General features: G+C 37.0%; 1 protein-coding gene across 2 annotated transcripts in view; it reads left to right on the top strand.

Moving 5' to 3' along the window:
* The window catches only part of OTUD4 (OTU deubiquitinase 4), a 46,879-nt gene extending 33,100 nt beyond the window's left edge, over window positions 1-13,779 (top strand). For both annotated transcript variants that reach the window (XM_065545545.1, XM_005556006.4), the window contains exons 14-21: window positions 1,038-1,200; window positions 3,020-3,143; window positions 3,453-3,508; window positions 3,996-4,076; window positions 5,085-5,223; window positions 5,781-6,041; window positions 7,421-7,461; window positions 8,752-13,779. In XM_065545545.1, coding sequence (XP_065401617.1) covers window positions 1,038-1,200; window positions 3,020-3,143; window positions 3,453-3,508; window positions 3,996-4,076; window positions 5,085-5,223; window positions 5,781-6,041; window positions 7,421-7,461; window positions 8,752-9,972 — 2,086 coding nt within the window. In that variant the 3' untranslated portion in view covers window positions 9,973-13,779. The remainder of the gene's footprint in view (window positions 1-1,037; window positions 1,201-3,019; window positions 3,144-3,452; window positions 3,509-3,995; window positions 4,077-5,084; window positions 5,224-5,780; window positions 6,042-7,420; window positions 7,462-8,751) is intronic.
* Window positions 13,780-17,376: the final 3,597 nt, after the last annotated feature.

The raw sequence follows: 17,376 nt of genomic DNA, 5'->3' as shown, positions 1-17,376 counted from the left end.
GGTAGTGCTAATTTGGCAGAGACTCCTGACAGTTGCTGAGTCCTCTTCAAAATTTTTTACCACTGGGATTTGGGAAGGATTAGTCTAAAATAGAGTCCAGATTTTCTATCCCTCCCTTTTTTCATCAGTACCATTGGGGTTGACATCTGTCCTGTTGTAATTGGAGTGTGATTGTAAGTGGGACTGTGTAAGGACGTGAAATGGCTATTTCAGCGGTAAAAAAAAAAATCAGATGACATCATAGTGCTCTACTCTGTTGAGGAGGATAATATTTCTTTGTACTGTGACAAAGTATTTTTCTTACAGGTTTTAGATTTTCATGTTCCGTTTTTGAAGAACTGTTAGACATGTTAGAAATAGTATTCATACTGTCTTTAATAGTTATAAGCCATATAATACATTAGGGTTGGATTATAGGGTACTAAACTCTATTCATGAATTTCTTGTCATCCTTTTTTGACCAAAATTATGTTGAAATGACAGCAGTCTTACCTGTGCAATTGGTATCCAGCCTGACATGTTTTAGTTTTTCTTTTTCAGCTCTCTGTCTCCCTTGGTGGTGTCATAAACAAGTGGGAAGATGGTCCTGCTGTCTTATTGGACCTTTGGACCATTCCCCTTTATTTAGAACAGAAAGTGAGAATGCTTTTGAGACCTAAACTAATAATTTTCCCTTTGAGAATTAATTCTTAATGAAAATATTGGAATATGGTATAACAAGTATATACAGTTCTCACATTTCTTCCTTGATGAAAAGAAAAAAACCTCACTCATTTTTGTATCATTTGGAAATAAGTTTTTTTTTCTTTTCCCCTCTACCTCCCATTGTTAAGTTTGTCTTCTTGACTCTCTGTAAGGGCATGCTACAGAAGCTTCCATTTGCTAAACATTTATTAACTAGGCTGCCAAATGTTCTAAAATGTCAGTGTAGCTAAATTAGTAAAATGTTTATATTGCAAAATAGATCATTTTATTTTAGGTACTCAGTATAGTTTGTCTTTTTTTTTTTTTTCTGACAAGAATGTTTTATTTGACAGAAAACCTGATCGTGAAAGAGTTGAGGATTTTGATCACACAAGTCGAGAATGTAACTATTTCGGCCTTTCCCCAGAAGAGCGCAGAGAGAAGCAAGCTATAGAAGAATCCCGTTTACTCTATGAGATTCAGAACAGAGATGAACAGGCTTTCCCAGCCCTTTCGGTATGTATGAAAAGACAGTTTAAAAGTTATTGTATAGAAGTTTCTCTTAATACAGTTTTTAGATTAAGCCATAGTTCCCAAGGGTAAACTAATAATTTTTAAACTTTAAATACTTTAAAGATCACATTTTTTTCACATTTTTCCTATTTTTCCTTTTCACATGTTTAGTAATATCTCTAGACCTAGAGATATTACTATAAGGTTGATAGAGTTGAGGCAAGTAAACTGGTTTGTTCACTTGTAGTGTTTAGCGTTTTCTTTTGAACTAAAACGTGTTTAATTTGTTAGCAAAAGTACTATGTAGTAGAGGTTCATGATTTAGTTAATCCATTACAAGATATATGTGTAAAATCAGGAAGCCTTTTTGAGAGCTGTCTTTCAGGGTGTTTGCTGTTGGAGGTGGTAACACATGTCATCCTGAGGCTTTGTCCTTTCTCCATGTGTCAGGCTGTGATGGATGCTTCTCTGATAAAAGAAGTGTTCTCTACCTTCAGGTTTCTTAATTCTTTTTGGGAAGTCAGAAGGGAAAACTGTTCTCATGTAGAATGAAGTATGTGCTCTCTGAGGTGGGTTTGTTGGCAGCAAAGAGGAGGGGTACCTAATTCATTCTCATATCTGGGAGCCTGTGCCTGTGGTCTTTTACATCTTGGTAAGTAGTACCCAAATGACCTATGATCCAGAATGGTGGTTGGACACATTTTCTTTTTAGAGTAGATTAAATAAATAGTGGACTGTTACGGGAGGTTACCCAGTATACCAGTATAAAACATTAAAGCATCACACACTGAGGTCTGTCTTCTGGTCTCTGTGGACTTCCTTAGGAGACTTGAGGAGGAACTCAATTGAAAACAGGTGATCTGGAATAGCAGTTTAATCTGGCACAGGCATTGGAGTTTAGGAATTATTGGAAGAAGTGCCCGAATCCATTTAGGAATAATTGAAGTGCCCAAATCCGTACATAAATAAGCATCGTTTATGTGCTGCGTACATTTATCTCTCATGTCATATGTGTTATTATATAAATAACAACTACAAATTGTTTAAGCTTGCATTCATACCTTTTAGTGAATTGTAAAAGTACAACTACTGTAATGTGGGTACAGATTGTGAAATTTCTTTCTTGTTAAGAATGAGGTCTTTCGTACTCATCATTTTTAGACTAAGGAGTTTAATACTGATTGCTTTTGATAGTGGCTCAAATTTGTTTTCTAGAAAACTGTTAGAGAAGACTGAGATCCTCCTCTTAGCTGTGTGGAACATTTATTTAGAATGCTAAAACAGGAACCTAGAACCTTCAATGATAATTTAGCTTAAAAACCTGACTTATTTCAGTCCCTGATCTCATGCAGAGTTTAAGTGTTTTGCTGACCGTCAGTAAACACTTCATTGATAAGAATCCTTGTGCACTGTATTTGCTAATTTGCACTTAGGTTCTCCCCAACTCCCCACCGAAAAATATGGCACTACAATGACTTTTTTGGAAGGTTGGCACAGAAGATGTTGTTTTTGTAAAGAAAAGTTGTAGGGTAAAGGTTTGGTCAGGGTGGCTTCCTGAAATAGGGATATGAAGATTAAGTCTACTAATCTAGGCTGAAATCTGATTGCTTAATCCTTTCGACTTTGTGATAAGACTATTAATCTAGGGTGTATAATTAATTATGGACCCTAGATTCTATCTTCTTTAGTTTCAGTTCAAAAATACAAGGCTGTGAATTTTGAGATTTTTAGAAGTATGAAGAATAAGATTAAATACAGAATTTGTTCATATATTTGTGGGTAAATCTTTAACACAGAATGCTGGGTTTTGTTCATTTTAAAGAGCTCATCAGTCAGTCAATCAGCTTCTCAGAGTAGCAACCCATGTGTCCAGAGAAAATCATCACATGTAAGTGATAGAAAAGGAAGCAGGCGGAGAATGGATACAGAAGAACGAAAAGACAAAGGTAAGTTATCTCTTCATTCGAAAGCAGATGCTAGAGATCTCTTTAGATGACTGGCTTAGTGCCATATATTTGGGAAGGAACACTTTTTAAGTTGTTAAGTAGTTTATCTAATGTCACATATTTTGAATGTTGTAGAGAAGCATTGACTCAAGCTAAAGCATGTTAAATGCTATTCTAAAAACCACGTTTTCACTGGCTAAACATGGTTCAAATAATACTTTTGGCTTCTTCTATCTTCGTATTTTGTTGTTCTGTGTTCAGACATGACTGGTGGCTTATGCTGTCTTTTTTAATCTTGATCTGCTGCAGACTCTATTCATGGACATAGTCAGTTGGATAAAAAGCCTGAACCAAGCACATTGGAGGTAAAAGTTTTAAACACTACTTGCATCTTTTCTTTTTCCTTAATACTATGATAGTACAGCAGGAAGAAGTGGAAGAAGGTGAAAATCAAAATTTTATAGCTGTGTATTAGGAAAGTAGAAAAGCAGGAAAAAGATAATGGGGATTGAGAAGTCACTCACAAATTATGTCTTCAAGGTACATTAGGGTGCCCTGCCTGAATTGTTAGAAAGTAGCTTTTATTCGCTGTCCCTCTAGAGTGATATTTTTAAAGGAGAAGAGTATACTGTTTGAAGCCTTGCCCCCAATGAAAACTGCCCAGTAGTTTGATATAATAAAGATGTTCAGGCAAAGTTAGCCTACTTGTTGAAGATAAGATATAATTGGAAAAAATACTCAGTGGTGAGAGGGTTCTATCAGATACAGGTAGGGTGAATTATAAAAGGAAACCATCAATTATTCCAGAATGTGGGTCTCTGAAATACAAAACTTTTTTTTTTTCTTCCAAAGAATATTACCAATGATAAATATGCAACAGTTTCGTCACCATCAAAGTCAAAGAAGTTAGAGTGCCCTTCTCCTGCAGAACAAGTAAGTATATTGTTGCATTTAATATTGAATGCTCTACTCTCTGGGTTTCTTTACTCTGTATATAGGATCATTTAACAACAGAAAACATCAATATGGGAAATGGAGAATTTTTTTAGCATCACGGTTTGGCCGTGGTTATGATTTTTAAATGTATTCTGATGTTAGTCTAGAATGTTCTCTATGGAATGTTATAGAAATAACCACCATTTTCTGGACATTGAGACCATTCTTTTGAATTGATTTTGAGTATATTTATATTTGTTACCGTTATATTTGATACTTTGTATTTACTTTGGTAGATTTGCTTGAAAATTAGATTTTTGAAGGGAAACTATGAATTTCTGCTTTATTTCAAAATTTAAAAGATTTGTCTGCATCAGTTATTTCACAGATGGGAGGGAATGTACTGATTGAAAAGATTTGAAAAATATGCATTAAAAAAATACCAATTTACAAATTTCATGATGAACCTGTGTTCTAGCAGACATTTTAGTTCTTGATCCTAATACAAGAGTAGAGAAAGTTAAATGTTAAATGCCAGGAAGCATATAGTTGTATGAGGAGTTTTTCTAAATAATCATGAATTTCAAGATTTCAATGATTTTGCTCACTTGCCTTAAAAGTATTGTGTTGTATTTAACTCTGCTAGTGGATAGGTGCAGTGGCTCACGCCTGAAATTCCATCACTTTGGAATGCCGAGGCGGGTAGAGCCCAACTCTTGAGCCCAAGAGTTTTGAGACTAGCCTGGGCAACATGGTGAAACCCTGTCTGTATTAAAAAATGCAGTCCTTGTTGGTAGGCAACCCTTGGTTAGGATCAAATTTGTTTGCATATTATCTTTAGCTGCTGTGTGTTTCTCTTACATTTCTAAGACTATAAAGGGCTGTTTGTACTTCATTTGTATAAAAGGCAGGCAACTCAATATGTATCTGGTGGTTAAAATTAATGTTAAAGTAAAATGACCTCTTGTCTTTTTCTGTCTTCCCCTACTCACTCCCTTCTTGAAGAAGCCAGCAGAGCATGTGTCTTTGTCAAATCCAGCTCCCCTTCTAGTTTCTCCAGAGGTACATCTAACTCCTGCGGTGCCTTCTTTACCAGCCACTGTGCCAGCCTGGCCAAGTGAACCTACAACTTTTGGACCAACAGGTTAGAGAAGGGTTTAGAAAATCTAGCTACCCAAAACACCTTTCTAGTCAGAGACTTCAAACTCTTGAGTGAAAGTTTGACCTCCGAGCAGGGTTAGGTATGTGGAGCCTCACAGAGCTTTCTGTGATACTCTGCTTTGCTCTGCTTCCAATGTGGAAAGACCATGTTCATTTGGTGTTGTATTCATCTGACATATGCCCTCATAATCTCAGGAGCATGATGTTTGAGCTGGTTGCTTTGGTTGCTCAGCACTAATTAGCACCACAGTTTGATGCTTCCTTCGTGGGCCAGCTCTTTATGGCCCCGTAATGAACCCCTTGACCAGCCCCATGTCTTACACATGCCTGCAAGAGCTACTGTTAGAAGACATTGACTCAAAGCTTGTGTCCTGGGCATATTTCCTTCTTTGTGTCCAGGAGGGCCCTTGGTTGATATTAAAAGGTACTACTTTAGATTGGCTATATCAGTTATATAGCATTCTTTATAGGTTAATGTAAGCATATTTGTAAAGATTTTCATATTTTGTCATTTTTGATTCCTTTTCTTCTTGTTTGTAGGTGTCCCTGCTCCAATTCCCGTTTTGTCAGTGACACAGACTTTGACCACTGGACCTGATTCTGCTGTATCCCAAGCTCATTTAACACCCTCTCCAGTTCCTGTGTCAATACAGGCAGTTAACCAGCCCTTGATGCCTTTGCCTCAGACATTGAGCCTTTATCAAGACCCACTCTATCCTGGGTTTCCTTGTAATGAAAAGGGAGATCGAGCCATTGTACCACCTTATTCACTGTGTCAGACTGGGGAGGACCTGCCTAAAGGTGAGCTCCTTCTCCAAGTTCAAATTGACTTTATCAAGTCCAAACAAGCTTAGTAAGAAATGAAGAGAGGTAAGTAGAGGTCAGAGGTCTGGTTTCTTAGTAAGCTCAAGGATGGGAAGGAAGGCAGCAGAGGTTTAGGTATTAGTCATTCATTCTTGTTTCAGCTTGATTTATTAGAAAAATGTATTAGAATTTTTTTTTTTGTTTTGAGACGGAGTCTCTCTCTGTCGCCCAAGCTAGAGTGCAGTGATGCGATCTCAGCTCATTGCAACCTCTGCCCCCTGGATTCAAGCGATGCTCCCATTTCAGCCTCCTGAGTAGCTGGGACTACAGGCACCCGCCACCATGCCTGGCTAATTTTTTTGTATTTTTTAGTAGAGACAGGGTTTCACTATGTTAGCCAGGATGGTCTCGATCTCCTGACCTTGTGATCCACCCACCTCGGCCTCTCAAAGTGCTGGGATTACAGGCGTGAGCCACCGCACCTGGCCCAGAAAAAATTTTTTTTAATGTTTCTGGCATACTTGTTAATGCTAGTGTGCTTAGTAATGATACCTCCTTCTGTGTTTTTTACATAAATGGACTTGAAACCATTCTGAATTAAGATCATAATAATTTCACTAATTAGATACCTAAACATGGGTCTGCATTTCAGAACTAACACTTGCATCCATGAAAAAGTTACAGAGGAAAGCAAATATAGTATGTAGTGGCTGTTAAAGTACTATATTTAATGTGTCTTATTTTTGTTTAAAAATTCTTTTAAAATTTACTTTCCCCCTTTATTTTTAAGGAATTTGCCCCTCCCTCATTTTTGGTTTGCAAAATTTTATATCTGTAAATCTGAATAATGCAATGTCTACTATATGCTGTTTACCTGGATTTATGTGAATGTTTTTGTTTTATTAGTTAGTAGTTTGATGTTTGTGTCTATGGGTAACTGGCTCATGGTAAATGAATACTTGGAATACTATTATCCTACTAATGATGCTACTAATAAGTTAGGTTTTATGTTGATTTTACCATTCTCGACATTTTCATTTCCTAATTTTTAAACCCCCAGAAAAGTTGAGAAAAAAAGCACCTGAATGTCCTTTACCCAGATTCAGTTTTAATAAGATAAAAATTTCAGTCAAAGCCATTTTGGGATTTACATGCTAACAGACAAAGCTAACAGACAATTGAATCTGGAATTAACCTTTGGTAACAGCCTGTTTTTATGTTATGTTATATTACGGTTTTTATCTATGTTTTGTTTCACAGGCTAGAGAAAACAACTAGAGTAGGTAAAATTGTCTTTAGAACTATATGTTTAATGAGGATGATAAATAAAAGCTCTGCAGATACATACTTTTAACAAATGATTACTTTATTTTTAGATAAGAATATTCTTCGATTTTTCTTCAATCTTGGTGTGAAGGTATTTACATTTTATCATCTTAAAGTCAGTTTATTCATTAATACTGTTTTAAATTATTACTAGTGTTAACTCTTATCCTGTCAGTAACCTAAAATTTGCTAAATCTCATTATTTTAAAAACCAGCATTTTCTGTACTATATTGTTTGTTTTTAGTGCTAGTAGAGGCTCCAGTTTTACTTTTTGTCTTGACTGGGATGGCTTAACCTGTGAGTATATTCAAGACATAGCTGCATCTTTTGGCAGCCTAATGGAAATGCCCTCGCTTGGGAATTAATTAGATGCAAATCTGGGCTTGAAGTTCTGCTCCATCACTCTTTAGCTGAATTTCCATGGGCAAGCCATGTAGCGTATCTGGGCCTAACTTTTTCATTTATAGAATGGGGGTAATATTCTTCACCTGCCTCCATTATTGAAAAGATCAAAGGAAGTAACGTGTACATCCTCCTATATAAGATAGTGTGGTTGTTGACTAGAAGAGCAGAGGTATCCTTTGGGAAATGGTCAGTCTAGAAATAGCTTTTCTTAGGTTGGAGAACTCTGTCCCTGTTAACGTTAGGTTTTCTCCTGTCCTACATTAGTTTCTGTGGGTTTTAGACAGTCAAACTATGAAATGAAGTGCCCTACCTTAGCCTGCTGACCACTTTCATAAAAAGAAACTTGATTATTTTACCATCTGCTGCATTAATTGGTTAATTTTATATTTAATGTTGATTTTAATTGGTTAGCCAATTAGCTAACCAGTTATACTTTCTTCATATTTTGGTTTTTAGCTGAAATCTTGCAGAGGAAGGATTTGGAATATTTAATTTTCAACATTATCCCTCCCTGATTAGAGGTCTAACTTAATCCTTACATTTGGAGTACTCTTGGGGGCTCCTAGAATTGTGGAGTCCTAACATTGGAGATCATCTACTCTCATACTGGCATTTTCCCAGTAAAACAAATTCAGATGTTAACTGGCCTGCATGGGGTGGCACAATGAGTTAGTGGTAGAGCCAGAATGTGAATGCAGGTCTAGCTAAACAGTCAGTGATAGAAATACTATCTCCTATCAACTTAGGAGGACTTCAGATTGGTTTTAGGACAGGAGCAAGCAATGGAGTCTTAAAGCAGTGAATTTTGTAATTCATTTTCATGTTGGTTATTACAGTGATTTAGTATTTGGACTATAGATTATATGGTCTTTGTAGGCATGAGAAACTTACCTTGAGCCTAGTACTTGTAGATTGATATGCACCCAAACCTCTCTTTTTTCGCCTCTTTTGTTTAACTGTTTTGTGTCTTTTTAGGCATACAGTTGTCCTATGTGGGCCCCACATTCTTACCTGTACCCGCTGCACCAGGCCTACCTGGCAGCCTGCAGGATGTACCCAAAGGTCCCTGTCCCTGTTTATCCTCATAATCCCTGGTTCCAAGAGGCTCCTGCTGCTCAAAATGAAAGTGACTGTACCTGTACTGATGCCCACTTTCCTATGCAGACTGAGGCCAGTGTTAATGGTCAAATGCCACAGCCAGAGATTGGACCGCCGACATTTTCTTCACCTCTGGTTATCCCTCCATCTCAGGTGTCCGAAAGTCATGGACAATTGTCTTACCAGGCTGATCTTGAATCTGAGACCCCTGGGCAGCTTCTGCATGCTGATTATGAAGAGTCACTAAGTGGCAAGAATATGTTCCCCCAACCATCTTTTGGACCCAATCCATTCTTAGGCCCAGTTCCTATTGCACCTCCTTTCTTTCCTCATGTTTGGTATGGGTACCCTTTTCAGGGATTCATAGAAAATCCAGTAATGAGGCAGAATATTGTCCTGCCCTCTGATGAGAAAGGAGAATTGGATCTGTCTCTGGAAAATCTGGATCTGTCTAAAGATTGTGGTTCAGTTTCAACAGTAGATGAGTTTCCAGAAGCCAGGGGTGAACATGTACATTCTCTCCCTGAAGCAAGTGTGAGCAGTAAGCCGGAAGAAGGCCGGACAGAGCAATCATCCCAGACACGAAAGGCAGATATGGCATTGGCTTCCGTCCCTCCTGTAGCAGAGGGAAAGGCTCATTCTCCCACTCAGATTCTAAACAGAGAGAGAGAAACTGTGCCTGTTGAACTTGAACCTAAAAGGACCATTCAAAGTCTGAAAGAAAAAACAGAAAAAGTAAAAGATCCTAAGACTGCTGCTGATGTGGTCAGCCCTGGGGCCAACTCTGTGGATAGCAGAGTGCAAAGACCAAAAGAAGAGAGTTCAGAAGATGAAAACGAAGTGTCTAATATTTTGAGAAGTGGTAGATCTAAGCAGTTCTATAATCAAACTTATGGAAGCAGGAAGTACAAAAGTGATTGGGGCTATTCTGGTAGGGGCGGATATCAACATGTGAGAGGTGAGGAGTCCTGGAAAGGACAGCCAAGCAGAAGTCGGGATGAAGGTTATCAGTACCATCGAAATGTCAGAGGACGACCATTTAGGGGAGATAGGAGGAGATCAGGGATGGGAGATGGCCATAGGGGACAGCACACTTGATGGTTGTTGCTGAAATATTTTCTAACAGAAACTCTTAGGTGGAATGTTTCTGAAGGCTTTAAAAAAATACAATAAAGTAAAAACCCCAATTGGAACTCTTTCCCCTCCCCAGCCCCCTTACCTTCACTCCCATACTGGACAAGACATTTTGGACATGACTTCAAGGGGACAGGTTAATTCCTGGCATTGCCAGTTATCTTCATTCAGAATCTGTTTTATTTATCAAGCGACTGTCCCCGTAAAAAGTAGAAGATAAGTTTGTTAAAGTATTTTTTATAAACAGCTTAATATAAAACATTATAGATTTAGTGTTTGGCTTTTTCCTTATAAGTTTATAAGTTTGATTTCAAATGTTGGAAATGTGTGCTTTATAGTGTTTACTAAAGTGACAAGAAAATATACCATTTGACACACTATAGATTCCAAACATAACGTTGCACCAAATAGAAATGTATATTTTATTATGCAATGCCTTAGTCATAAACTGGGCTCAAACAATTCTCAGCCTAAAACACTGTTGTCTTTTAAAATGCTTCCAACCCAAAGGCCTTTCATCTCAATATCTGTCAAACTTGAATAATGTCTTCTCTTTAATATTCACATAAGGCAGCCTATTAACTGTGTCTTAGCAATGTTGTATATAGTTCTTTTAATATTCATAAGGTATATTTTTGAATTTTGGTATTTGTTGAGATTGCATAGAAGAATAGTAGGAAATCCAATGAAATGGCTGTTTCCACCAAGAATTCTTAGCACTGGTGTAAATATCATGGTGCCTACTCGAAAGAAATGTAGATGCTATGCATTTTGAAAATAATCTGCATCAGTTAGAACTGCAGAAGTTTTTTTAATGCCACTTTAACACTAATGCACTGACAGATTCTAAATATTTTGTGAGAAGAAATGTTAAAAATTTTTAGCTTGACAGGTTTCTAGAGTTACTGTGTATTTTTGTTTTTTGTTTTTGTTTTTTCCCCCTTGAACCATTGGTTGTGTATCACTTTCACTTTACACTTGCATGTTCTACTTGTCAGGGCTGGAACTATTGTATAGAAGATAATATGATTGTGACTTTCTAGTTCTTTTCTAGAGGATGCTGCTAGAAAATGGTTTTGCTTTGCATTTTATAGCTTGTTACCCTTAGGTAGGTAACAAATTCCATCCTGCTTTCTTCCAGTCTTTGCAGTATTCACTAGAGGTTCCCTTTGCATGTTGCACTCTTCTCATTTGGAGATTGGACTCTCTGAATTAACACAGTATTCATTCATCTGTGTTATTTGTAAAAATAACTGTAGCTTGTATTTCTTATTTGTACATACCAATGTGAAAATCCACTTTTATTATGTTGAGATTATCTTCTGATCAGGAAGTTTGAGTGCTATGCAAATAACACAGTAGTAATTTCTCTTTGCATGCCATGTGTAATATACCTAGCCAAAACCAGATGCGGTGACTTTCTTTTTTTGTAAAGCAAATTACTTAAGAAAATACACTTCACTTGAATTTGACGAACTGAAACAGATGAGTTTTCTGGGTTCTCTGATAACCTATGGGAATGTTTGGATGCCAGCTGGGCTCAGTGAATCGCCACTGTACTGTAATAATGGTTATTTACCTCTGTGCTGTTTTAATTACCTAACGTCTGTGTAACTGCTGATTTGAGTAGTGATTAGCATTTAGATAATGTAACAGGATTTTAGAGAGCACTTTGAAAGATAACATTTTATTATGATGGTGCTAGGTAAAAAATTGTAAAGACTGGGATGGTTGTGTGGAAAAAATTTTTTGAGAGAACCTATTGAAAGGAATTTGTTGTCACCTTCTAAACTAGAATAGTTGTTGAAGGTACCGCTTAAGCCATTTTTTTTTTCTTAACATCAGTGGCTCAGTTAAGGAATGAGAAGATAGAGGGTCCTCTACTTTCAGCTCATGCTTTTTTATGTAGGACTAGCTTACCTGATTTTAATGAAAATCACATATTGATATAAACACCAGATTTGAAAGTTCAATGTGTTTGATCTCAGGAGTCCAAAATAAGTTGTTGCTTCTGGTGTCCTGCATTTTATTGACTGGGGTTTGATCTCAGCTTCTGAAAATGTTTAAAAATTGGAAATACTATTCATGTCTTCATTGTCACTTTGTCTTACCTCAATTGAGTAACAGAAGATAGTTCCTGAAGGAAACACTGATTTGCTTTCTGTTTCTCATATCTCACCTCTTGGATATGATGGAAAAAGTGCTTGAAAGAGAATTTTAGCAGATGGTACTTTTCTCAGTGACCTCTGGAATAAAAGAACTGACTTTTGATAGTTTTAAAATTAATCTTTGCATGAAGGTTGGTTTTCTTTTTTTCCTTTAAGTTTGTTTTTAAATGTGTTAATTAGTCCAGGGGATTTTGCCTTATGCTGAGGTCAAACTAAGGCTAAGCAAGCTTTTGTCCTTCATTTTAACTGTTTATGTCATACTGTATGTTGACATATTTCTTTATAAGAGAATAGAGGCAAAAGTATAGAACTGAGGATCATTTGTATTTTTGAGTTGGAAAATTATGAAACTTCACCATATTATGGTCATACATATTTTGAAGAACAGACTGACCAAAGCTCACCTGTTTTTTGTGTTAGGTGCTTTGGCTGAACTTGATTCCAGCCCCCTTTTCCTTTTGGTATTGTGTATGTCTCTTCAAGTTCATTTGCTCTCAAATAAATCTTCAACTCTTGCCCCATGTCCTCCTTGGCAGCAGGATGCTGGCATCTGTGTAGTCCTCATACTGTTTACTGATAACCCACAAATTCATTTTCATGGCAGGGCTAAGCTCAGACCCTGCCTTGACCTGGCAAGAGGAGGTTTTCCCAGACCACAATGCCGATATCTTATTTAATGCAGACTGTATTCTTGCAGTGTGTTGTTTTTTTTGTGACTCAAGGTTGAATTAAAATGCCTGTGAACTGCAAACTTGCTTATGATTGACTTGGTGCAATAAAGTTCCTTTCTAACCATTTCTGGTTTAGAAAACATTCAGCCATCCTAGAAACTAGCAATATTTATTTTTGCCTCTTTTGTTTTACCTTCCTTTTTAGATGAGGTAATGTTTTGTCTTTTACTTAAGGGTACTCAGCAAGGTCCACTCTAGTGTAGCTGAAGAGAATGCATATTTGGCTACACTGTTTCTGTTTACTGTATTTTGCTCCCTACTTTATGTCTAAATGCTATTGTTTTTGTTTAAAATCCTAATAATGTCTCATTTTCCAATATGTTATTTTCAAATAACTAAGGTTTTGCTACTAGTGTCAGCCATTTACTCTCCCACTAATTGGGATTATTTTTTAAAAGACATCTTTCTCCCTGAAATAGAAGTTTTAGAAAATCTTAGAAGAGGGGTGGGTGCATGTCTTAATGCTGGGAAGCGGCAACTTTGGGGTTGAACTTACTTGAATGGATTAAAAATTGCATTGTGTTACAGAGCTAGAAAATTTTATGTATGAAAAACGATAATAGCCTTACACTGAGTACAAATAATACTTTAAGAGCATGTGAAGATGTGATCATTTGTGATGTTACTTGTAAAAAAAAGTATATATACATATCTTTTGAAGTGTTAAAAGGAAACTAGTACTTTATATTCTTTATCATATTACTTTTTGTAAGTGTTGAATATATTCCTGTTTATTTTTCTATGTTCTGTTTTGTAGCCTTAAGAAGTGTTTCAAACATATCTGAATGTATAAAATAAGAGTAAATGCCCTACATGGTGTGATGCTGCATTATATATAAAACTGTGTGCATATATTAAATTTTGTCTCTTGATTCTGCTTGTTATTCTTTGGTTCCAGGGTTAACCAGGTGTAATATAGCATGTAAATCTTAAGAATTTCTGTAAACTCCTTAAAATAAATGATTTCCGTGACATTTTTCCAGCTAGAAGACAATTCTCCTACATGCAACTAAAAGCCATGTAGAATTTATAATCTATGGGTACTGTAATTTTCCCTACTTTATATAATGAAACTGAGGCCAAGTTATTTGCTTAGGGTTATGCAACTAGTAAGTGGTAGGACTTGTATTTGAGTCTAGTTTTAAGTGATTTTATAGCTAGTGCTACCATTTTTTTCTGCAATGACTAAATGGGAATGTGCAGAATATCTAAGAATATGGATTAAATTGTTTTTTAATGGTTTTTACATTTAGCATTCAGTGATATTTATGTTGGCTAAAGGTGAAGCAAATTGAATGTTTTGAAAACAGTGTACTTACTTTGTATAAAGTATACTTTATACTCTGAAAACTCAATTTCTTAAAGCCTTTTTTTCTTTATAAAAGTTACCAAAGAATATTATCAAGTCAATACTTGTTTACATACAACATGAACTTTCTGTTAATCTGGCTTCCTGAGGAGGCCGAACCTGAAACAAGAGCCTCTTTCAGTTTAAGTATTTGACAGAAAAGTGAGTGATCTAGGAACAGGGTCAGCAAGCTGGGAAGGAGGATGAGCCATTTTAAAGATGATGAGAGTCGGCATGTGGAACTTTTATTTGAGACTGCTTTAGGAGCTGAGTAAAATAGAGAACCTTGTGGGAAAGGGAGGAAGGAGAAAAAGGGGAAACATTTTCTTGGCAGTATGCCGTGGGTTTATCCATGGAGTCAATAGAGAAGCCAGTGTGAGAGCTGGTTAGTAAGAGGTGTGTTTGTGGCTGGATTGGGGGGCTCTTGCAGAACTGGTCACACCAGAAGTGAATGGGAGTGACCCAAATTAAGTCAGTGGTCTCCAAAGTGTCTGATACAAAGGGCCAGCTTTTCACTTTGAATAATTAAACTTTCACTTATCTTTCAAAGACTTATGTCTGGGACTAGGGCATAGTATGAGAATGTAAAGAACTATGAAAAAGGAAGTTTAAACACAGCTTCCCTTCATAAACTTTTGCACCCTAACTTAATCTGTGAGTTCTTCATGAAACGTAGACCCCCAGAATACTTTAATAGGGTTGAGTTTTCTAAGAAAAGCTACATACAGACATTGGTATAAACATTAGTTTTTGAAACTGATTTTTCTGTAATGAATTCATTAGAGAAACTGGGGCTTTAGAATACATAATATTCCTGTAATTATATTTTATTTTTCACATTTAGTAAAAAACATTATAAAGATGTTAATGGTAGGCCAGGTGCTGTGGCCCACATCTGTAATCCCAGCACTTTGGGAGGCCGAGGCGGGTGGATCACGAAGTCAGGAGCTCAAGACCAGCCTGACCAACATGGTGAAACTCCGTCTCTACTAAAAATACGAAAATTAGCTGGGCGTGGTGGCACGTGCCTGTAATCCCAGCTGAGGCAGGAGAATCACTTGAACCTGGGAGGCGGAAGTTGCAGTGAGCCGAAATCATGCCACTGCACTCCAGCCTAGGCGATAGTGAGGCGCCGTCTCAAAAAAAAAAAAAAAAGATGTAAATATAGATGAGTGTGGTTCTTAAGGCCTCCTACCCCTATGAATATTCTTAACTGGCAGGTTAACTGATTGATAACAAAATTCTATGTAGTAAGCCAATTTCTTTTTTAAAAAATGAGAACCTTGGCTTTGGACTAACAACCTTCAGATGAAATAAACTGCAATTTACCTATCTAGGGATATACTTGTTACTTGTTGCATCCCTCCAAACTAGTAGTAAAAGCATTTAAGTATTTTATAGTTTTATAAGATACTTTTATAAATGGAGACAAGAAACCAGAAGCACAGACGTAAAGTGACCATTGACGTGGGAGACCTATACACATGCAAGGTTGGGAGCTGGAACAAACATTTTCATTAAAGCCAGTCATCCCAGCGAAAAGGAGTGAAATTAAAAATTCCCAGACAAAACTATCTTGGCCTGGGATCCAGTTTCTTAAAGGCAAAAAACAAAACCACCACTGAAAGAAAATGTTACCACATTCATTTAGGTTTGAGGTCCTGAAAGTCACAAACTAGGAAAACTGAAAATTGGTTCCAGGGTGTTAACACACTTGGCTCCGCTGGCAGAAGGCGAATGGAGAGCCTCTGAAGGGAAAGACCTCAGCCAGGGAGGTTTCTTGATGGCAAACAGGAAACCAGTGACTTAACCAGGTTTAAACAAATAGGGATTTCTCAAGAAATGTGGAGAAGTGGCTGCTGGCAGTTGTGCAGTGTTTTGATGTCAGGAGTAACATTTTTGTAGCTTGTTTTGCATTTCCCTTATATGTATCACCTTATGGGCATAAAATGCTTGCTCCATATACTACACCCTCAAGAAGCAGTACCAGATAATCATTTCCCTTTATTAGGAAAACAAGAGGTTTTCTTCAGATACTGTCTAGAAAACCCTCAAGAGGTTTCAATTTACTGGTTAGAACTCTTGCAGTTAGGTCATACGGCTTAACTGCAAGAGACTAGGAAAGTATGGAAGAAGATTTTCTATGTCTTAGACCAATTATGACCAACCACGTGGGACTGGGCATACTGTCTCCCTAACAAATTGGCAGAAGTGGTAGTGGTGGTGGTGAGTACAGGGCTGAGGAGAAACGGTATTTGCTACACAAAATCTCAGAATTTTCAGATACAGCCTCACTGAACATCTCACAAACTGAAACACTACAAAGGAAACCATCTTCCGAGAGCAACAGCACAGTATGCACCCAACTTTAGACCTGCAAGTATTAATTGGACAGAGTAGAAAGGTTTTAAAAAATTAAGATAAAGGGGTGAACAATTAAAGTAGAAGCTCTGGAACAACTACTGTCTTGATATTTCTGCTTCTCTAACTGGCCTTGCTTTATCTCTTCAATTCCTACTTTCAGCATGTAAAAAACTAACTTCAATCTGGAAGGCACAGAAAGCTCATCACAATCAGCCTGTATCCATCATTTCCTTCCATTAATCTCTTAAATGCCCATGTTCCTTTCTGCCTCTCACCAGACATGTATTTTGCTTTTCGTGGATTATCTCACTTCTCCTTTTAACTCAGTAAGATGGGTGCTATTACTGTTTCCTGGGACCTAATAACTTTCTGTAGTCCTTTCTGACATTCCAACCCAGAATGATTACTTTCTCTCTGAACCACTCACTGAGTGCTCACAACAGACTAGGCACTGGGGTTAAGGACTTGACATACCTGTATCCAAATATATTGATGAACATGAAGGAAATTATAGAACACAGCAGTTTTGTAGTCTTTCTACTTTCTCTGAGACATGCAGGTTCATTCCTTCAATACAGTAGACCACTACATGCCAGACACCATGCTATATATACTGAGTGTTAAGACAGATACAAGACTGGACTTAAAAATGCTTGTAGTCTAAAATTATTAGGTTAACCTAAATTACAAAAATTAGTTGTAGCATCAATACACTGCCTTTAAGACTACACGAAGTGAACACAGAAAATATGGATTA

This window comes from Macaca fascicularis, chromosome 5 (genome assembly GCF_037993035.2).
Source record: "Macaca fascicularis isolate 582-1 chromosome 5, T2T-MFA8v1.1".
NCBI classification, from domain to species: domain Eukaryota; kingdom Metazoa; phylum Chordata; class Mammalia; order Primates; family Cercopithecidae; genus Macaca; species Macaca fascicularis.
The sequence above is the reverse complement of the archived record's forward strand: the minus strand, read 5'-3'. Positions and strand labels throughout refer to the sequence as shown.